The sequence below is a fragment of the Staurois parvus genome, unplaced genomic scaffold (assembly GCF_062004578.1).
Source record: "Staurois parvus isolate SC_StPar_1 unplaced genomic scaffold, SC_StPar_1.0 ptg000015l, whole genome shotgun sequence".
NCBI classification, from domain to species: Eukaryota; Metazoa; Chordata; class Amphibia; order Anura; family Ranidae; genus Staurois; species Staurois parvus.
In genome coordinates, this window is record NW_028317811.1 from 3,064,451 (window position 1) to 3,088,386 (window position 23,936).

The window sequence follows — 23,936 nt, forward strand, 5'->3', positions numbered from 1 at the left end:
GAGTTACTCGCCATCAGTTGCCCCCCCTACCCCTACTCTGCCCCACCCCTAATCACACCCTCGTAAATTATCTCATGAAATGGCACTGTTAAAATGTTTTATGCAGAATAAATAAGGGAAAGAAGAAAAGAAGGAAAGGAAGGGAAGGAAGGGAAGGGAAGAGACAGGACTCACATGCTCAGTCATAAGCATTACAGAACTGCCAGCTGCTCTCTGTAGAATTTTCTGCCCACACATCCTCTTCTGAGAAGCTGCACGGTACAGGCTAGAATTTAGGCTGGCACAGGAGATGGCAGAGCAGATCCAGCCTCTCTCTTCTCCTATTGGTGTGGAGAATGGGGGGAGGGGCTGGGCACTGAGGAGCACACGGGGGGCCCAGAAAGAAACGGAATGATTGGGGAAATCGGTAGAGCGGTGGGGACAGTTACAAGCACCAATCTCCCTGTATGGCTTTCAATGAAGCAGCTGGAAGCAACAGCTCCTCCTCTTCTCCCTCCTGTGGCTTTCAGCTGCTTCATTGAAAGCCATACTGGAGCCCAGTGCTTCTAAATGTCCCCACTGCTGTACCAATATAAGTTGAAATCTGGTAGGGCAGAACAACTAGAGAGGCTGGGTTCTTCAAAACTAACCATGGTAATGTATGCCTACTGTTGCCCCATACAAAGGAGTTTAATGAAGAAACGATAGTCTTGAAGATTTTAATATATATATATATATATATATATATATATATATATGAGAATGCCAAAGTATATACAACAGCTTTGACAATGAAACCATTTTTAACAGATTAATCCATCCCATAACTCCTAGCGGTAGTCTCGCCCATGCTTGCATTTTTTGCTTGAGCAATATAAAGAGAGGTCCAATATTCAGAGGGATGGGATACTTCCGCTCCCAAATAACGGATTGAGGGTACTCTAGCAAAAGTAAACTGGCCTGTGCAGCTGAAGGTGGAAAAAGATCCAAAGGGAGAATTTGTGATTTGTTCCAATTGATTTGTAGGCCTGAATGACAGCCAAGTTGGTCTATTGTGTTCAGTGCTTAGGCCAGGGAAGTGCCCGGGTCTGTTAAATAGAGAATCGTGTCATCGGTATACATGTCCACTGTTTCCACCAGGTGACCAACTCACAGACCCTGAATCTGGTCATGAGACCTGAGGGAGATGGCCAGAGATTCAGTTGCCAGGGCATATAGAAGGGAGGAAAGTGGGCAGCCCTGATGGGTGCCCCGGCTCAGAGGGAAGGGGTCTGATACTCACCCATTGACAGATACTCAGGTTACCGGGGACTGGTATAACAGCTGCACCCATTTAATGAATTTAGAGATGAAGCCAAAGCATTTTAAACACTCCCCATTCGATGGAGTCAAGTGCTTTGGCTGCGTCTAATGCCACCACTACCCTAATGCCAACCTTGTCATGCATTGCCGGGATATTTATGAATAGCCTCCTGATGTTAATGGCTGTATTTTTGCCAGGCACGAACCTGTCTGATCAGAATGGACTTGTCAGGAATGGACTCAGCACTGGTGGTGGGTCTCACCTGCCGTGTGGGCTGCAGTACCAGAGCTGACCAGCGGGTGCTCTCAGCAGCCAGAAGTTCACTCCAGCAATCAGCCAAACCTGGGGCTGATTACAGAAAGGTGTATATAAGGCATGACCAGGCCTGTGCTCTGGGCCTTGGTGTATGTTTTCCCATGAGCCTCTGTACCTGTATCCTGTGTTCCTGCTTCGTTGCTGACCCGGCTTGATCCTGATCTCTGTTGACCGTCTCCTGTTCTGACTACTGGCTCATCCCTGACTATTCTTCTGCCTACTCCTATGCTGTTTGACCTCCTGTTGCTGTACCTTGGCTTGTGACCCGTTTACTCTTTGCCTGCTGCTCTGTACTGATCTGCCTCCACCGTTACCGACCCGGCTTGTCTGACCACGCTAACTACTCTGCCATCCATCCATCCTGCACGGATCCAGCCGTACCTGCACATACCTCTGGCGGATCCCCCTACCACTAGCAGGTGTACTCAGGGGCTGCGACCTGGTCTCAGTCCTGCGCCAAGTCCATCCCCCCATCAGGGGCTCTGGTGAAAAGGCAGACTGGGGCTTAGACTCCGCGCCCTGGGGAATCCTGCCCTGAGGACCGCTAGAGGTACCACCAGGCAGTCGTTACAGAACCCTACGGCCGGCCTGACCATTCCACCTCTCCAGCCCTGACTACGCCTGTGTTCCTGCACCTCCTAAAGATTAGTGGAAGGTTAGTTTGTTCACTGTGCGTTTATATATATATATATCTATCTGGGTGGCTAATAATAAACTGTATTATATTGTACCTGAGACCTGCGTTTCCCTGTGTCAGTCCACACCTTTCTGGTCATTCCTTGATTCCTGACAGGACTAACAATAGACCTTGTTCAATCGCGAGGCTAGTGTTTTGGCCAGGATCTTAACATCCACTTGTAACAGAGAGATTGGGCAATAATATTCTGGGAGGCAGAGATCTTTGCCAAAAAGGGTTCAGAGTGGTCCGATAGAAGTCTGGGACTAAATCCCACATCCTCCAGAGTAGGGAGCAGGGTGCGAGATAGAAAAATGAAATCTATGTGGGATATTGAGGAGTGGGCAGTAGAAAAACAGGAGTAGGCCCTACGGGGGGATATTTGAAGGACCATGAGTCTACTAATGCAAAGTCTGTAAGTAGTCAATACATGCAAGACTTATGGTCCCCTGGGGAGTCGCTAACTGGTTGACTTGACCTGTCCTGTCCTCAGCAGTATCTAAGACCATGTTAAAATCACCTAGCCAGATCGCTGGTGTTGTCAGGTGTTGGGACAACCCTCAGACCCTCTTTGATCACCACAGAAGTATAGGGAGGGGGGATATAACAAGAAAGTATGAGTATAGGACGGCCATAAATGCAGGGCTGCAGGAAGACAAATCTGCCATGTGGGTCCATATTCACCTTAATCAATTAAAATGGAACTGATTCAGCTATTAGAACTGATACGCCCCGAGAGTAAGATGAATAGGTAGCGTGGAAAGCCCAGCCCACCCTAGGGCTAGTTAAAGATGGCCTGTGATGTGGGCCTCGACCAAAACAATTATATCTGCCCTCTAGGTTTTGAAGAACATTAGTATTGCTGTATGTGTGATTTTTTTTCTGAGGTGGACGCTCAACTGTAGATGGCTGGTAGTACACCGTGGTCGGAGATTTGACCATGTGGATGAGAGGAATAGGAAAGTGGGACAATTGCTGGATCCCACAAGGTTCCTGCCAGACAGGCGAGGAAGTGTAGGTAAGTACTCATGGAGAGACCTCAAGTCGTAGGTGGTTAGGCCGGAGCAACATCTGTCGTGGACCATTGATTGAGTCAGGTGGACTTCAGGTCGGGGTCTTCAAAGAAGTGGACACAGCCTTCTGCTTCCACACAGAGCTTGGCAGGGTACAACATGGCATATTTGAGATGGTGCACACACAAAAGCGTTGTTTGACTGCATCAAAGCGGGATCTTTGCCGCTGCACATCTGCAGAGAAATCAGGGAAGGCAGCCGCTTTGACATTCTGGATTGGGATGTTGCCTTTTTCTCTTGCCAGTTGGAGGATTGTATCTCAGTCATGGTAATTAAGTAGTTTCGCTATAAAGGTGCACGGTGGTGCTCCTTATGGTGGCGGGTGTGCAGGCATGCGATGGGCTCTCTCTACCACAAACGTGCCAGAGAATGCAGCCCTGCCATAGGTGGTGCTCTGGAGATTTTCGAGGAAGGAAGCTGGGTTGAATCCCTTGGGCTCCCTCTACAGGCCCACAAAGCAGAGGTTGCATAGCCTCAGATGGTTCTCCATGTCATCCTGCTTCTGGGAGATCTGCTGTACCTTGCGTTGTATATGCTTCGTTGTATGTTGGAGCGGATGTAACATTTCCTCTGCTCTGCCGGTCTCGGCCTCAGTAACCCTGTCTCAGAGTTTATGAAAGTCCTGGTGTATTATTAAAGAAATATCAATCTTGACCTTGTCTATTTTTGAGGTGAGTGTTGCTTGACACATGGAAATAGCTTCCAGGACCCTGTTAGTCTCTGCCGCTGGAGTCTCCGAGGTGGAAGCACCACCATCTTCCCCCTGAGTGCCCCACTCCTAATATTGGAACTTCTCCAACTTAGAGCTGACCTCCAAGGTTTTGCGGGGCGAGACATGTCAGATAGAGCAGAGGAATACTCCAGGGCCAGACTTAGGTAAGAAGAGGCAGGATATTTAGCAGGATACCAGCTGAAGGATAATATGAAGACGGTGCTCTCCTTGTGAGCACCTTACTCCATCACCAGGCCACCCCTCCCCCCCCCCCCCACTGAACTGAATTGATTCTTTTTTTAAAGTTTTTGGTACATATTTTCAGGGCAGTGCACAGTCCCTTATTCCATTTGTTTGACAATCCCTTGCCTATTAGCAATAGAAAAAGGCCATGACTGGTTTTTACATTTGGCTCCTATTGACCCCCTGCTTCAATTCAAGCCCAGGTACTTTCAGCTCATCTCTAACCTCATTTAGTACAGTGAGCAATAATGATTAGATGAAAGCATAATAATTCCTTATTGTGCATTCGAATAGTTTATATATTGTAAACAACTGAATCATGTCAAATGCCTCAAACTGCTATTAAAAAGTGAACTCATGTCAACAGTGTTACTTGACCTGAAATATTGTCTCATGAAGTAAGAAGCATATTTTAGGATTTTTTTCTGTTCATGTATTGCTCAATATAACAATTCAATTTTCCTGCAAGAACACATACACAATTTTGGTTAACAAATGAAGTGTCATGTTTCTAGAAGCAACCAGGAACCCTTACATGAGTTTCAACTAACATTCATTAGAGATTTAAACCATGAGGGATTGGAGTCCTGGCAGCCCAGCTCATGAACAATGTGCTTTCTGCCAGGATTCTTGGTTTAGGTTTGTGGAAAAGTCGGAATGTAGATGTGTCTCTTCTAGCAAACATTCTGACACATTAAATATTTTCTTGCACTGGGATAATTTGTACTTGTTTCCAAATTAAAATTGAAAGCATGAGGCAAACATATTTACATCATTTAGTATATAATGTATCATGAACATACCTAAATCCAGGGCATTTCAGGTTGCACATTTCTATATCACCTTATGAAAGACATGAGTCATGATTGCAGCGATATCACTCTTTGACCATAATAAAAACCCCAAATAAAACCTATAAATAAAATGATTTGGTCAGTTGTGAGCAAACTATTAGTTCATTTACATTATAACACAATTTCAGTTCTACAAGGCTCCTCCTCTCCCAGTTTTAAGCTGTCTCCAAATAAACTATAGTGAGTAGATTAAAAGTTGATTCCAGTGATGATGATAAAATTAAGACTTGACAAGGCATCACAGGTATGGTTCTCTCCAGGCATAGCTTTATTGTACTTAGCAGTTGGATCATTGCAGTTGGATACAATGACCATCAACAGAAATGTAAAAACTGTAGACTAATGGATTGTGAGGGGTAAGGGGGCTTGAGATTGTGTGTCTGTTAGGAGATGGAGTGGAGATATTGTATCGTTCAAGCATCGCTCTTGGCAGGACCCACAGTCAGTAAAGCTGCTTTGAATTTCTAACAGTGGATGTGGTTTTTGTTTGGAAAATTTGTTCCTAAATCAAGTGTTAAAAGCAAACAACATTTTGAAGTTCTTTCAAATGGCATTTCTCATGTCATTGAATGTACTAACAATTGTTGTGCAAAATTTTTTGCAATCGTTCGTTGGTAAATCTACTAGTGCATGGCCAGCTGTAGACAGGGTGGGCTGCATATAGCTACTTGCTCCATGTTTGGATGTGTTACCTTAGTAGGAAGGTCTTCCAGTGTAATAGGCATAAGAAAAGGCTGTGCATACAGTACAAAATAGAGTTGAGCCGAAGATTCTGTCTAAACACAAATTATGACTGATGCTTGGCTGTTTGGACATTCATCCAACATCTACCCGTTCAGTGGGAACCAAATGTCATGTATAATAGTGGTATTACGTCTGCTATTGACATGAAAGCTTCCTGGGCTCTTTGGGTCTGGTATGAGTTTTAAGGGTGAACCCCACACACACAAAAAAAAACAAAAAAGTACGATGTCCCACCAAAAAATCCATAGTAGACCCGTATCCACAGGAATGAGCTCGTGTCCACCTTTGCATCAGATTAGCTCCCTGTTCCTAGGTTGTAATGCTGGATGTCAAGAAAGGCATCCTCCCCATTCTTGAATCTAGAAAGTTGGCATGTGCTCCAGTTCTTCTGTGGGTAGTGCATAAAATGATAGGGTAAATGGACTGTCATGGAATGCATTGTATGGTTGTATAAATTGCTTGACCAAGTAATGGGTTCATTTCCTTCATTTCTCTAGAACTAAGCCTTTCAGCAGTTGTATCAGGGTGCGAATGGACTAATTACATATCCCATTTCTCTGTGGGTGATATGCGGTAGCGTTCAACTTCTTAATGCCTAGAGAGTGGCACCATTCTTAGAAGAACTTGCTTTAAAAACAGGGTCCTTGATCTATATACTGTATATCCTTTGTGGACAGTCATAAAATAGGCAAATATGCTGCCACACCATCTGGTCAGTGTCTGGGCAGCTTGGTCGCTGGTTGATACTGTCACTGCCTCTTGTCAAGGGGGTCCATTATAATTAGGATGTGATGGTATTCCTCTTATGACATGTTATGTATACGAAAGTTGATGGCCAGTACTTTCAGTGGGGTAGATGTGTGCCAAGCCAGAGGTGGAATCATGGTCTCAGTCCCTCTCGACACTGAACAGACCACACAGATTCAACAGACTTATTCAATCAGCTGGAACAGACCTACACACCTGGCTTTCCTCTTGAACCAGGTGAACATTTTGCTAGTGTCCCACTCCCACATGAATTATCCCTGTCATGGAGAGGGCCAGGTCCTTGACAGTATGATTTGCCAGATCACTAACAAATAGGGAAAAATTATTTTGTGGTACAGTATACCATCGTTCAGAATGAGACAGGATCATTCACTCAGCAGTTCATTGGTTTCTGGTAATAGATTTATTATTTTTCTTTGGAACAGGGCCACCATCATACTGCATCACCTCTATTAGGGGGCAACTGTTGGATCATCTATGTCCCTGCCAAGTACTTCTAGATGCAGTTGGCTGATTTCATAAGTGATGTCAAAAAAGCAAACAAAACAATAATTCCCAGCTGATTTCATAGGTGAGCCCAAGCTTGCAGGTCACCCCTTCAGCATGTCAGCCCTCGGCCCCCGGATAACATTCATGCCCAAAATAACCTGCACTCACAACACTCTCCCTGAGGCACGTTATCACTACACCTTTTTGGCCAAAGTACTTCCCCCACAGCTCTACTTTCATCCTGGCAACATCTTTGAGGAGCCGATTGGTGGCTGCCAATGAGATTCATGGTGTTTCCAGGCTTCTTAGGGATGTATAGCTGGAACACTGGTTCAGGCAGGGTAGTGACTTGTGAACCAGTATTAAAAAGCCAAAATAGCCAATCTCTTGGCTATCAAAGGATACATGCACAATAGGACCACCATATCTTCAGTTCTTAGATGAGAGGTTGTCCCACTTGTTGCTCCACTGCTGGACTCCTGTCAGCAGGGCATTCTAGCTTACCAGCTTCCACTGTGTATGGTTGGGGCAGTCACTCTGGAGATAGCTCAACTTGACAGCTTCAGCTTGGGGATGTTATCTTACCAACATTAGTTGCCTCTGAGGAAGGGTTTGCTTTCTCCACACAGGGGTTTTCCCCTTCTTGCAGCGCAAGTCAGTATTCCTGTATGCACTTCAACAAGGATAAGTCTATCTGGAGCCAAGCCATCCCTTCTTTTAAGTTCCAGATGGCCACCTCCCATTTAGCGGTCTGGTTGCAGGTGGGTTTAATGGTTTTCTGCCTACAACATCCATGGGTGCATTTGGCCTCCTGACATGCTATGGCTGTTTCCAACAGTTTGTGGAACCTAAAAATCGGCTGCTTCTATCATTTTCTTGGAAGATTTCTCTGACCTTGTTGAACAACAGTATCTATAAATTATTAATTTAGCCCTTTTCCTTATGGCAGATCTCTGCTGCTATGTCTTGTAGTTCCAGTACAGGTTGCTCCTCAATCTCTTGATCCGATCATCCAAATCCTGACCTGGTCCTGTGTACTTGGGTAGTTGCTGCAGCAGTATTCCCACCATGGAAAGCGGTTCTATATTGCAGGAGTAGTAGGCTGCCTGCTTCCATTCCACTTCCAGGCACTGCCATTGCATCGTTACCATTGTGTGACTTGGCCAATCCTGTTCATAGATACCAAGTGTAACAGGTACAAAGTATTGGCCAAATGATCAAAGAGAGGGTAGCTTTACCAAACAGGTGCAAAGTAGGATTGACAATGCAGACAGAGTCAAAATGGCAAGCAGCTGTGCATACAGTACAAAACAATGTAAAACCAATTTTGAAGATGTACATGATTGAATAGGACATACAGTTTTGCTCAAAAGTTTGCACATCCTGGCAGAAATTGTGAATTTTTGGCATTGATATTGAAAATATGACTGATCATGCCAAAAACTGTCTTTTAAGGCTAGTGACCATTTGAAGCCACTTATTATCACATAAGTGTTTGGCCTCTTTTTAAATCATACAGACACAAAAAGTGACACACGTTAAAATAGCAATTAAAGGTTAATTTCCAACATCCGTGGCTTGCAAATTGCAATTTGTGTCTGTGTATAAATAGTCAATGAGTTTTTTAGCTCTAACAGGGATGCACTGAGTAGGCTAGTCGTGGGGGGCAGAAAAGAACTGTAAAAAGACCTGCGTAACAGGGTATTGGAACTGTATAAAGATAGAAAAGGATATTAAAAGAGATCCAAAGCCTTGATTATGCCAGTCAGTACTATTCAATCACTTACTAAGAAGTGGAAAATTCGAGGATCTCTTGATACCAAAGCTAAGGTCCAGTAGAGCAAGAAAGATTGCAGCCACAACTGCCAGATACTTGTTCGGGATACAAAGGTAAACCCACAGGGTAACCTCAGGAGAAATACCAGCCGCTCTGGAGCAAGATGGGATGGTTGTTTCAAGGAACACAATACAATGATACTTCAACAAAAAAGCAATACATCGTCGAGTTGCCAGAAGGAAACCTTTATCACGCCAATGCCACAAAAAAAAGATTGGTTACAATATGCCCAACACCTTGATACGCCTCACAGCTTCTGGCACACTGTAGTCTGGAGTAGGGAGACCAAATAGAGTTTTATAGTCACAACCATAAACACTATGTTTGGAGAGGGGTCAACAAAACTTAAAGTGACAGGAATACCATCCCCACTTTAAAGCATGGTGGAGGCTCACTGATGTTTTGGGTTTTTGTGAGCTCTAAAGGCAGGAAAACTGATGGCAAAATGATTGCAGCATGCTACCAGGAAGAAACTGACAGACAATTTGCATTCTTCTGTACAAAAGCTGCGCATGGGACTTTCTTGGACTTTAGAGCACAACAATGACCCTAAGCACAGGTCTTAGTTGACCCTTCAGAGGGTATAGCAGAAAAAGGTGTAGTTTCTGGAGTGGCCATCACAGACTCTTGCCCGTGATATCATTGTGCCACTCTGGGAAGATCTCAAATGTGTGGTTCATGCAAGACCACCAAAGACTTTGCATTACCTAGAGGCTGTTTGCCAAGACAAATGGGCAGCTATACCACCTGCAAGAATTCAAGACCTCATAGACAACTATTACATAAGACTGCATGCTGTCAGTGATGCTAAAGGGGGCATTACACAGTATTAAGAACTAAGGGTATGCAGACTTTTGAACAGGGGTCATTGTATTTTACTAGTTGCCATGTTTTGTTTTATGATTGTGCAGTTATGACCTACAGGTAATTATGAATCCCATAAGAAATAAAAGAAATGTGTTTTGCCTGATCACTCACGTTTTCTTTAAAAAAAAATGGTGCATACCATGTAAAATTCTCCAAGGGTATGCAAACTTTTGTGCACAACTGTATGTATACAGTATATATAAAAAATATCTTAACTTGCTAATTAAATAAATATGTTTCTCCCAAGCCTGATGTGCTTTGAAGCTCTTTAGTAATGAAAGTACATTTACAGCATCTTTTTATTGGATTAAAACTTGATCAAAAGTATCACAGTAGGATTGGCCCATCTACAATCTTTAAAGAGGAGAGGGAAGAAAATGTACGGCTGCCAGATGTATATAGCACCAAAGTTAAAGTGGTTGTAAAACTCTAAATTGAAAAATGAACAAAGCATATCCTCATATAAAAAATGTAGTTGACCTAGTGGCTCCTGGCTGCTCTCTGCATGAGTCTGGTGGGAGGAGGTGTGCTCTATTCCCTCCACTCTTATCTCTCTGGTGCGGAATGTGTGATGTCTGATACCTGTCCTCTGCCTCAAAGAATCTAAGAAATACCATCTGATCTGTGTAATTTGTAAGGCTGTGGAAGAGAGAGAGCTGCAGATAAACAGGTACAGCGTATGTAGGAGGATTTGCTTCATCTCTGTGTATCACCTAAGGCTAGACACTTCACTGAGTTTATGTAAGGGTTTAGTATCACTTTAAATATTATCTTTTATGCCTCCAGCTATTTATTCCTCAACAACTTTTCCAATTTTTTAAAAATGTTCCATAGTTTGCAAGTCGTAAACGATGTAATTAATGCATCAGTCTGGGTAACTTAAATACACAGAGAAAATGCTTAAAAATGCACAACAAATTAATTCCCAACTCATTTTCAGAATAATTAATTTAATAACATATCCCAAAATTTTAAAAACAAATGTCATCATTCATTTTCAAAGCCAAATGACCAACATCTTGTAAAATAAAGTTGACTTTTAAAAATATCAAGCTCATACACAGGATAAAGTGACTGTCCAAGTTACAGTAATGATTGACATCTGTATACAGTAAATGTTTAACGTTACAGAGCAAGTTATGCATGATCCAAATGTTCACGTTTGTAGGAGGGATTAAGAAATGTCATATCCATGTGAAATAAATCATACAGACAACATGCCTTCAAATAAATTTCCCCATTACAGTTAATTAACTCATAAAAGCTGTAAGAGTGAATTACTCAAAATTAGAGGAAATCACAGGACTTAGTTGTGGGACAGCTAAAATAAGTGTACTTTTTCCTACAATGATGACTAAGAATGTAAATAACTAACTTAGTTCAATAAGTTAACTGCTCATATTTTATGCAAAAGCTTTAAAAAAGGATTTCTCGCCAATATGTATAAACCACTTGAACCCTTATTCAGTTGAAACTGAAAAGTGCAAAATACATCTTTTTCTGTGCAGTAACCTATAGCAGCCAGTTAAAAATTAACTCTACTCAGACCTCTACAAGATCAATTCCTGCTGTGTGTTAGAGCTCCAAGAAATCTCTGGAAGGGACAATGGGAGGGATGTGTAATATGTGTATTACACTTATCTCCATGATGTTGAAAAACCTGCAAGGAATGCAGAGGTTCATGCACTTACCGCTTCTCATCTCTGGTATTTTATGAATGGAATTAGCCATTACAAATAGCAGACCCAAAAACTCTCATTGCTGCAACTAATTCCCTTCAGAAAATTAAAGGTACAATTAATGCTACCACTGCACTACAAGTACAATGCTTTTTGGGGTGCTGTATCTGAGAATGGAAAATACACAGGTAAGTGTAAATAAATTACACTGACCTCCTGCTGTCCTATCCACAGATCTTTCTCCTTGAAGAACTACTACTTTGCTCCTTGCACTTCATATTGAATAAAGCTGATGGTTTCCAGTAGGATTCAGCTGCTAAGCTGGTGTCAGACTAGCCATTAAACCAACAAGAAGATCTGCTTTAGTGACTTTACAATCCAATTTTAGTGGTTCCTACATAACACAGTCTAAAATTGTTCTTACCTACTTATAATAGTTGCAGCTGATGTAATAATTTTTCCACTTAACATAACTAGTTTGCATAGATATTGTAAATTCAATATTTTACTAATTAAACTGGTTGCGACCTGGCACAATACTTAAACTGTACCTGTCATCCAAGTACAAAGAAGGCAGACCGTTATCAAGGCTGCAAAAATATGTTTTAAGGAATACAAGGTCTGATGTCACGTGTTTCTAATGAGTTGTAAAGCTTTACAACTCATTAGAAACACGTGACATCAGACCTTGTGTGTATACAACTGCTTAGGCGCAGAAAAGTACTGCATAAATTACCTGTATGTATTTCAATGATATAGTTAAAAGCCTAGAGAAGATACAATGTCCTACGGCACTTTTAACAGTGTTTTACAATAGTTTTCATTAATGTACATAAAAATTGATTTTCACAGTACCTTTTTATATGTTTAATGTGTGGTCACTGCAAACACTCCGCTTCTGCCCCTTGCTCTGTGGGCGGTGTGCGTGGACTACCCCTGCACTGATGAGGTTTTTTTTATTGGAATAGTTGATAGGCAGTGTAATCAATTGGACACCAGCACTCGCTTGCTATATGAGGAACTATCAGAATCAACAGGTAGTTGATCAATTATAGCAAAGGACTTATAACTTAGGGATAATCTCAATGTGTCTTTATTTTTAGGGACAATGTATGTATTGTTACTTAATTTTGGCTGTAGTTCCAAATGCACCACATCTTCTCAGATCACGCATGCAAGAGTTTCTGAAGTGGGTCACTGAAATAATTCCCATGTGAAAAGATCAATAACTAGTTGAAATACCATGTTTTGAATACATGATTTTTTTAATGCAAATATGTTACATGGCAGTGGCAGGAAACACGTGCCATAAAACTCCAATGTCACCAGTTTCTTGACAGGTGGTTAGTCCAGCTCACAAAATGGCAGCCTACACTACTCATTTGCTTGAAGACAATCTGTAAAGAATAAAGGATTCTACTGCTGACCCCGCATTCTAAATATTCTATCATGGGCGGACTGACCATTTGGAAATTTGGGCACTGCCCGAGGGCCCGGGGTCAGTAGGGGGCCCCATGAGATGCCCCTGGTACCTTTTTTCATAGGCTTTTTTGAGTTTGGGCAAGGACACAGGGGCCCCATGATCCCCTATCGCCCGGGGGCCCCGTGAGTTGTCAGTCCGCCCGTGTATTTTATTCACCTGGCTGTCTTGCAAGTCTAATGGCTTAAATTATTTAAGGCACTAATCAGGAACAGCTATGCAGACTAGGTGTTCCTATCTCATTGGCCCCATGCTTCTTCAGGTCAGCAATTCAAGTCAGAGATCTCTAGGTCAGGCATCACTAAGCGGCGAATCACAGTCAGGATCTGGACTGAGTGTCCCATTTGGACTGCCATTGGATCACGTCACTTAGGAGCCGGTTCTTCCCCCAGCCATCTCCCCTGTCATCCTCACAACAGAGAAGACAGTGGAAGGCAGGACAGTTCTGGATGGAGGGTGGGAGTTGCTTAAGTTAATTTTTCACGTTATGATGCAGGTGCTTGGTTGCTAGATTCAGGGCAGTCCTACTGTAGTACCCAATCACCAGCTTGTTAACATGAAAAACTTTCTTACAGACCTGCTGTGCTGCCCAGAGAGGCAATCCCAAGGAGACTGAGGACACTAGCGTGGAGGATGGGGGGGTGTAATGTGAATGGGAGCTGTGGACACTAATTGAAGAATGGGAGTTGATGTGAAGGAGGCTAAAGATACTACTGTGAACCATGGAGGGAAGGGGGGGGGGCTGAGTGCACTGCAGTGAAGGGGGAATGTGATGTGAAGGGGGGCGGAGTACACTGCAGTGAACAGGGATGTGATGTGAAGGGGAGCTGGGAACATTACTGTGAAAGGGAGAGGTGATGTGAAGGGGGGCTGAGAACACTACTGTAGGTAGGTGATGTGAAGGGGCAGAGGACACTGTAGTGAAAGGGGAATGTTATATTAAGGGGGGCTGAGGACACTGCAGTGAAGGGGGAATGTGATGTGAAGGGGGGCTGAGGACACTGCAGTGAAGGGGGAATGTGATGTGAAGGGGGTTGGGGGCACTACCTTTGGGGGAGTTTATGTGAAGGGGAGATGAGAACACTGCTATGAAGGCAGGGGGTGTGATATGAAGGGGGAATGAAAATACTATTGTGAAAGGGGTGGAGCTAGGGTGAGAAAAGTTTTCTGATGGGGGGGCTGGGGACACCGTGGTGAAGGGTGGGGTGTAATATTAAGGGGAGCTGAGGACACTGCAGTGAAGGGGGAATGTGATGTGAGGGGGGCTGAGGACACTGCAGTGAAGGGCAAATGTGATGTGAAGGGGGGCTGAGGGTGCTACCTTTGGGGGAGTTGGTGTGAAGGGGGGTTGATAAAACTGCTATGAAGATGGGGGGTATGAAATTGAAATGAAGGGGGGATGAGAACATTATTTTGAAAGGGGTGGGGGTGGAGGTGGGGTAAGAACAGTACTCTGAGGAGGGCTGAGGACACTGTGGTGAAGAGGGGTGAAATGTAAAGGGAGGCTGATGACATGTGGTGAAGCTGAGAAGCTGAAATATAAAGGGGAGATCTTGATATGAAGGGAAGGGAACTGTGACGTGAAGGTGGGGGCTGTGATATAAAGGAAAGGACTGTGATGTGCAGGAGGGACTGTGGACACTGATGTAAAAACAGGATTATGCTATAAGAGGAGGGGGGCTGTGGTGTGAAGGATCTAAGTCATCGCACAAACACACAATTTGGACCTCTGCTGAAAGAAAATTTTACTGACCTCAGAATTTTAATTCAATAACCCTGCCGGAGGGAACATGCGAACACGAGGAGAGAGCAAGGTGAGCAGAGGGGATGCACTCAGTGTTCTACTGCGGCTTCCATGGCCAATCACAGGCTGGGTTCAGGGAGGTGACCTAGCTGTACTGCTCTAACTGTAACAGATAAAAGTCAGGTCATCAACCTGACTGTTTTGTCTGGCACGCTGTGTAAATCCCAGAATGGGACAGAAAAAATACAAATCCTTTGGCAGATGAAGCAGTACCTATATATATTCCATCTGTGTATTTAGTGGTTTGCCTGGAGTGCAGCTTTAATGTATAGATTCAACTGAACAACACTCCAAGAGGCACATAGTTTAAAATATGGTAAACAGCTTATCTTACTTCCACAAGTAATAAACTGCAAAATATTAAAAACCTGCAAAAAGTTACAGAAAAAATGCTTAATCATTGGCATGCTCTGGTTTTCACCATGCATGGATTTTATAGAAGCCCCACATTTTTTAATAAAACATCCCTTTTGAAAGCACATGATGTTTGGTCATACCAAAATATTGGTTGCTACAATAAAAAAATATTGTTACACTCTTTAACAAGAACACCATTGCATGGAAATTCAGCTTCATGTGCAAACCGTTATGAAAAAGAAAATAAACTTGGCATTTTTTGACATATTACACAGGTAATTTACCCTTAAATACTCAGTAGGTTCTACAGCTTCCCATGACACCCTGCAGTGACATAAGGCACTTACCAGAGCTATGCATAGTTTTGTATGTAGCCTTTGTGAAAATGTATTTTTGTAAAAAAACTAACTCTTTTCCAGAGTAGCACATTTAAATAGACAAACTAAAACATGCAAAGCCATATTAAATATTACATTTCTGGACCCTGGCATACCAAAGCAGGACAGTAAAAAAAATCTAAAAACATGCAAAAGAACATTTTCAGTGGCAAAAACGAAACATAGAAAAATAAGGAACAGTACACAAAGTTGACTTATGAACAAACTTTTAGAAAATATTCTGCTGTATAAAAAAGGTGTTGAAAGCAATGCAAAAGCATTTTTTAGAACTATGTGAATACCAGAAGGTAGAGCATATATTATACATTCACTCACAAAATAAGTACTTATTTGCAAATAGTATATATTAACCCTTCAAATTCATTTGCATTGAATGTCTTTTCTGAATGTCTCTTCATTGGAGAGGAGAAAGCTATCTCTGAAAGGAAGATGGGTATAAAAAGATACCACTAAATGTAGAATACATATCATCAGAGTCTGAGCTGGCAAGCTTGCCTCCTGTTAAGACAATGCCGACTTCATCTCCAGCCTTCAAGTGCAGAACGAGGTTAAATGTCCCTACACCACCACACATTTGTCTTCCAGGTCTTAGGTCGCTGTATTCCAGAAGCTCTCTTCTGTACCCAGATGTATGCAACTGTGCCATACTGACATTAGACACTGACAGGACAGCCTCAATGTAATGTTCCTGTTCTGGAGTGAGGACCGCAGTGACCAAGTATCGACCCTCAATGGGAGCTGTGAAGATTCCTGCATAAAAAACACAGCAGTTAATTCCAAATGACAATCATCTTTTATTTATATAGCAACAAAAAAAAAAGAACAGAAAAACGTCATGCAGACAGTGCTTGGAATATAATGAAAGCCATCAGGACCGAACAACTCCAGTAATCACAAGTTACCATGTTTGGTCCTAAGGCCAATAACATCAAGAGGATATAGTTACACTATAGAATTAGAATGTGTAGTGTAGAATTAGTTACACTGTAAACTACACTTTATGTAGTACTTGGGGCTGTATTTTCAGCGTATACTGCTCCGGAACACACAAAACAGGGAAAGCTTATAGTCAGTGGTGAAGTATAATAAAAGAAGACAATAAAAGAAAAATGCCTGCTCAGGGGCCCAGACTCCAAACAAGGTACATTGGGATTATATATAAAAAAAAAAAAAAAAAAAATAGTTCTGCACTCTAGTGGTCTTTTTACTGAGTTAATCTGAATTTTGCAAGTCCTTGGCCTTTTTTCCCCAGGTATTCAGTCATGGCGGCCTTTGTGATGCTCTCAGTTTACGTTTCCTTTAACCATTTGCCTACCGGGCACTTATACTCCCTTCCTGCCCAGGCCAATTTTCAGCTTTCAGAGCTGTCGCACTTTGAATGACAATTGTGTGGTCATAAAAAACTGCACCCATATGAAATTTTTATAATTTTTTTACACAAATAGAGCTTTCTTTTGGTGGTATTTACTCGCTACTGGGTGTTTTATTTTTTGCACTATAAACAAAAAAAATAGCAAAAATTTTGAAAAAAAAAAATTGCTTCTATTATAAAATTTTGCAAACAGGTAATTTTTCTCCTTCACTGATATGCGTTGAGGCTGCACTGATGAGCACTGATAAGCAGCACTGATGGGCGGCACTGATATGCAGCAATGATGGGCACTGATAGGTGGCACTGATATGAAACAATGATGGGCACTGATAGGCGGCACTGATAAGCTGGCACTGATATGGAACAATGATGGCACCGATAGCAGTGATGGGTGGCACTGACTGGCAGAACTGCTGGGCGGCACTGCTGGGCACTGATCATCAGTGCCCTGATGACTGGTGCTGATCCGTCCTCTGACAATTGCTGGTTATCTGCAGTATTTTCCTCATGCTGTGACAGCGTGAGGAAAGTGCAGCCGATAACCGGCAACTGCATTTTCCGGTGATCTGCTGTGTCACTGGACACGGCCGATCACATGGAAAAAGGCCGCTGTGATTGATCTGTAGGACACAGCGATCACGGAGATCACACGCGGGAGAGTGCGTTCTGGAAGGACATCATATGACTGGCCGGCAGCAGTGTAGATGTCATTCTGCAATTGGTTAATAGATGAGTTCACCTTTGGGAACATGTAACATGTTCCCAATGCTGCTGCCGCCGCCTGATCTCCCTCCTTGTGAAAGAAGTAAGGGGAGAAGTTCCCCGTACTAACTGTCACTAAAACCAGCGTGGCTATGTGGGGCTCCACCCACACGGCTGCATCATTCATTCATTCATTCATTCATTCACAGTGTTCTATGAATGAATGAACTAAAAGTCAGCTTGCAGTTATCAATGGACTACCATGGCCCTGTGGAGCACCGTGGTAGTTCATTGAATTTTCCAGTCAGTATATCTGCTTGCCCATACATCACGTACAGGCAAGCAGACATACTGACAGATCTGCAGGCGATCTGCATGGTACCAGCAGTCTGCTGATCGCTGGTGCAATGCTTTACAGCAGAGGTGTCAAACTCAATTTCATTGTGGGCCGCATCAGCATTATGGTTGCCCTCAAAGGGCCGGTTGTATCTGAAAGACTAGATGTCCAGTGCACCCCCCATATCCGAGGTCAAGAGTCCTCCACCCTCCCTTACATCACAGTGTACCCCCAGTACCATGTGCTTCTGCCAGGAAGAAGCTGGAGGCGGAGCTGGGAAGCAGAAAGTGCAGGGTCTGGAGGATGACCGAAGGAGGGCTGGAGTGAGCTGCTGAAGGCTGCAGGGGAGGTGGAGACAAGGGGGTGCTGCAGCTGCACAGAGATGTGCAGGTTTGTAGGTGGAGTTCTGTCCTCTCTGCTGCCAATTGCTGAGACCAAGGATGGGTTGCAGAAATGAGCCTCTCTATGGCTGCATGGAGAAGAGCAGGATCTGGCGGAGGAGATCTGTCCTCCTCTCTTCTGTTGACTGCTGAGACAAAGTGAAGACGAGGGAGTGCCACAGCTGGAGGAGAGGTCTGAGGGCCACATGAAATAGCTTGGAGGGCCGGATTTTGCCCTCGGGCCTTGTGTTTGACACCTGTGCTTTACAGGCTTCATAAACCAAAAATTACAAATGCACATTTTTTTTACCTGCAAAAAAATGTGCATTTATTTTATTTTTTAAAAATGTATTACAGATCCTTATCTATCTATCCATTCAGTCATATCCGACCCTTGGCGATTGCATGGACTGTCACTCGTAAGCGACTTTTTCCATGAATTCTCTTAGCAATTATTTTACAGGGTAGGTTGCCAGGTCTTTCCCCAACCCCTACCATGCAGGAGATCCCGCATGGCCAGGGATGAAACTAGGACAATTTAGACAGGAGCCAATTAACCTACCAGCATGTCTTTGGAGTATGGAAGGAAACCGGAGTACCCGGAGGAAACCCACACAAGCACAGGGAGAACATGCAAACTCCATGCAAGAGGCGCCATGGTTGGAAATCGAACCCATAACCCATTTACTGCACAGCAAACGTGCTAACCACTAAGCCACTGTGCCGCCACAGATACTTATATAGCACCGTATATTTACACAGCGCTTTATATATATATTGTACATTCACATCAGTCCCTAACCCTCAAGGGGTATACAATCTAATGTCCCTAACTCACATTCATACATACACATACTAGGGCAAATTTAGACAGGAGCCAATTAACCTACCAGCATGTCTTTGGAGTGTGGAGGGAAACTGAAGTATCTGGAGGAACCCCACGCAGGCACAGGGAGAACATTCAAACTCCAGGCAGGTGGTGCTGTGGTTGGGATTCGAACCAATGACCCTAGAACTGCCAGGCAGAAGTGCTAATCATTTAGCCACTGTGCTGCCCCATTATTTTTGGTTAAAAGGTTAACTTATCTTTAAAGATGAATAAATAATCATACACAATTCATTCATACACTCCCTGTACCTTATGCCCCCGTTCACACCAATGCGACTTGTCATGTGATTTCACAGTTCAAATCGCATGACAAGTCGCACCCTATGATCAGCAATAGAACCGGTCTAATCGGTGCGGCTATGACTTCATCAGAGATGCACCAATTTGAAAAGTAGTTCCTGCTCTACTTTTGCCGATTACTGGTGTGAATTTGAACTGACGTCTGTGAATGGAGTCGTACACATGTCTTACAAGTCGCACCTGAAGTCGCACTGACATGCGACTTTGAAAACATGCAACTTCATGTGAAGTTGCACAATTCAAAGTCGTATTCAGTGTACACCATTGCTTAAAGTTGTAACTGAAAACCCAAAGCCAAAAATGTAATGCATTGCAGCTTACCAGTTGTTAAATGCTGTGGCTGTATTCCTGTATTAGAGTGCCTCCACTCTACAGTAGAGGAGGGAGCTCAGAGGGCACATTTGGACAGCAGTGTTGTCAGTCTGGGAGTATTAGATGTACTAGCAGATTTAAAGCAGTATTAAACCCAAAAACAAAAATGTACTACATTGCAGCTTACCAATCATTAGAAGTGGTGGCTGCTTCAGTTTTATATTTTGAAGGATTGTTCCCTCAGTTTTCACCTGGTTTTCTGGCCAATAACAAACAACACACCTCCTATATTAGAGTGCCCCCACTCTGGATGAAAGAGCAAAGGGGCACAGCAGACAGCGGCATTGCAAGTCTGGGGTGGGGGAGTTAAATGTACTAGCAGATTTAAATACCCAAATTGAAGCTAAACTCCAGCTAACACTATATATTCAGTTACAGAAAACAGTTTCCTTTTGGGATAAAGGTTTTACATAAATAAATAAAAGCTAATCATTTTGAGCACTCGTGTCAGTGTTAGGTGGTGTATCTCATCCCAGTAAACTATTGCATCTGGAAGAGAGCTTGTTTCTTTTGAAAAACAACAGACTTGCTGGCTGGATCACCAGATGAAAACAAAAGAAAGCAAGCCTAAAAAAACCCCAAAACAACAACTAATGCAGCCATCACATCTAAGAAATGGTAACCTGCAATATACTGAATGCTGCTTTTGGGTTTAATGCCGCTTTAAAGTGGTAATGGCCTTATAACAAACCCACCCTTCTCTAAGACAACGCAAACTACAAGCTCTTCGGTTCAAAAATTCTGCCTCCAACTTGTTTAGTCTGCCTAGAATAAACACACCTAAGGCTCCATGTACATGGGCCTACCCTGACCGCCGGCCGTGGGAAAATGTAAATCGTGGCAAAACTGTGGCAAAACGCAACTGCGGTACCGCGATTTTGCCACATTTTGCGGTTTCCAGAGGTTGCCGGTCAAAATGTTCCTATCCTGAATGCGATTCTCCCGCGTTCAGAAGGAGGTTTAACCTAACCTAAATGCGGCAGCTCCTACACTCTGCTAAAAGCATATGTGTGCATGGACACACAGGCTTTTATGGAGTTGAGTTTAGAAGCTTTGGCAAAAAAATGCCAAAAGCTCTTAAACTCGAGTTTAGGAGCTGTTCATGTACATGAAGCCTTACACTGCAACATTTAGATGAATTAAAAAACCATTTAATATAAAAAAACACAACATAACAAAGAGAGCAGTCCCAGCAATACTTCTATGCAGCCGGTTCTATGTTTTGCTGGGAAAAATAAAAACTCCATAACAGAGTCATACTTGGCAATTGGTGCTTTTTGAACAATTTTAAACGCTTCTGCCTATTTTTAAGCTGAATTCAACTAGGCATTAATAAGCTGAGGAAAGTAAAACACATAATGGCCAATTCACTAGAGAGAACAATATTTAACTCTTTCCTACAGATCTGCTTTAAATCTAAATGGAAGGAAACTGTTCCACTTTCTCTCTCAGTGCATAACTGCCTGGTACTAATTTTATGTCTTATGATATATACAGTATAAAACGAAGACTACTTGCCAAGAATCGGGTTTCCTGAATAAAAGCCATTCTGCGGTAAAGTAATAAAACACTACATCTTACAAGACTAAATGACAGAATTTAACTACACATAATTTTATCAGATCATTTTAGAAGGACTAAAATTTTGGTTAGTTTTCCATGGAAAACTGAGTACTTTAACTGTACATTGTGTGCAACAGGGATAGTCATTATGCTAAAGGAAACTGGTAGAAAAAATGTCATGGATACTAAGCAGGCCATAGTTAGCAGGCCAAACTGCAACAAAAACGTTTTAACTGTTGTTAGGTCAGCTGTTTAGTTATATTATGAAGAACTTAATTTAAAAGCATACATATGCCATATACAGTATATCTGCCTATATATTTTAAGTGCTCAAAAAATTCTAAAAAAAAAAAACATTTTTGTACACTTAAATTATATATAAAAAGAACCTGCTGTCTCATTCAAAAATACTGTAATTGCAAATGTTTCAGAAGATTCCCAAAAGTAGAGATATGTGAGATAAAAATGGTATTCTAGGAAGGTATGGTGCCGCATTCTGTTACACCCCAATACCTTCCTATTCACTGAATTCATAAAAGAACTACTGTCTGATATTATTATACTTATATGAACCTAAATGGGGAGTAAACACAAAACCAACAAAAAACTGCAAAAAGCACAAATTTTATAAATCTATAGATACACAATACCATATTGGTACTTTTTTTTTTTTTTTTTTACAAAGTTAGTTCAACAAAGCTGTTTTTAAAAACCAGGGAAGGCTTCAAAAGTGAAGCTATTCCCAAGAGCTAGAAGGGGTTACTATTTTGTAAAATCCAGGTCAGGTAAGGCCTACAAATTTATATTAAATCATGGTTTTAATTGAAGTTTCCAAATACATTAAATGATGAATCATCAAATCGCTGTGTTTTAGGAGGGTTTCCAAATAGTTTACAGATGTTATCTCTGTCAAATCTACTTTATAAAGTCCACATGTGATCATGGAAGACAGCAGGAATGTTTCCAAACTGTATTGTGTGGGGGGTGATCTTTAGGTGACCCTTATAACGGATTATGGCCAATATTGTTGCATACAATTTTTTAGGTAGAGTGGTTTACAGTATTACAGTCTCAGGAACGCTGATGGATTTCAAATTTTGTGATCAGATATTACTTGCGCTTTGTTCTGTCACTTTAACAATCCAAAATAACAAGTATGAAGAACAGACTCCTAAAGTTGCCTGCACACACCTGAAGCTCAGTGCCCCTACCCTGCCCGAATGCCTGTATTGTTCCAGCAAAGCTCCAATGCTTCCTGCTCATGTCACAGCTTGTTTGGTCCTTCCTAACCCATTCATTCTTATTGGCACATCACTATGCTGATCTGCATTACTTACCATTAGAAATGTGTGTATGATAGGATGGGCAAGTATCGCCACTATTAGGAAGTGCAAAAGTCGTTTTCAATCAGAAGGACCAGGATTTGGGCATAGTGGATGGACTAAAAGTAGGCATGTATTATCACCTCCAGCTGTCTGCTCTTCATACAGGACAGTGGCTTTTGACTGTTAATTAAACCAATTTAGAGGTGACCTTTCATTAAAATTCACACTGGAATCCATAGGACATGCCAGCATTACCAAGAAAATGATTTATTTGAGGCACAAAATGTATTTTTTTTTACCATTAAAACAAACAAAAATTATATAAAATGGTCTCCCTGATCACTTGGTGCCTGGCTACAAATGATTACTACAGAGTTCATTGTTTTCTATTAGCAGTCACCCGGAACAGTCAATTTTTACATAAATTTTTGTTGAGCCAGGTGATGCTGACAGCACTGCCTTCAACAGGAATCAGTTGAAATATGAGTCGTGTATAGCTATTATAAAAGGATTATTGGATATCCCAAAAAACAAGTATATGTTCTCACCTCCATGCTGCAGTATCCATGTGACACTGCAGCCATCCCACACAGGCTCCAAAACTGAGAGCTGAGTTATTACCTGACCACTGATTAGTCAGCTCTTGATCTGTGTGCAGTGGAGAGCAGTGACTGGGAGTCACTGTATCCTGCTTTGCTCCTCCAGTGCTCACTGGAATGCCAGACTGGGGAGAAGGGTGGAAATGGCTGGCTCTGGCTCCCAGCCACACCCTGAAATTTTGAGCAAGTTGTCAATTTTGAGCAAGTTGTCAATGGGTAGATCCCATAAATATTGTCAGGATCCTTTCTCAACTTGGTGCAGCTCTGCCCTCAGCTGTCAATAGCCCATTATCAACATACTCTGGGTCACAGAAGAAGAACAAAAGTAAATGTACTCCTCTAACCCAAAGGAGAAGTTTGGCCAGGAAAAAAAGTTTATCCACAATTCTCTTTTAAAGGAAACCTCTCATGAGAGAAAAGAAAGAGCAAGCCACTACTTCTTTCTAAAACAAGTAGTTGCTTGGCTGTAAATATGAGCCCTTTAACGTCAAAACTTTGGATCACTAACCAGGAGCACAT

General features: G+C 42.4%; 1 protein-coding gene across 1 annotated transcript in view; it reads right to left on the minus strand.

The window, feature by feature from the left end:
- Window positions 1-10,793: 10,793 nt before the first annotated feature.
- EMILIN2 (elastin microfibril interfacer 2) overlaps window positions 10,794-23,936 on the minus strand; it is a 95,220-nt gene continuing 82,077 nt past the window's right edge. The window contains exon 9 of the mRNA XM_089678212.1: window positions 10,794-16,328. Within this exon, the coding sequence (XP_089534338.1) occupies window positions 15,991-16,328 (338 nt within the window). The 3' untranslated portion in view covers window positions 10,794-15,990. The remainder of the gene's footprint in view (window positions 16,329-23,936) is intronic.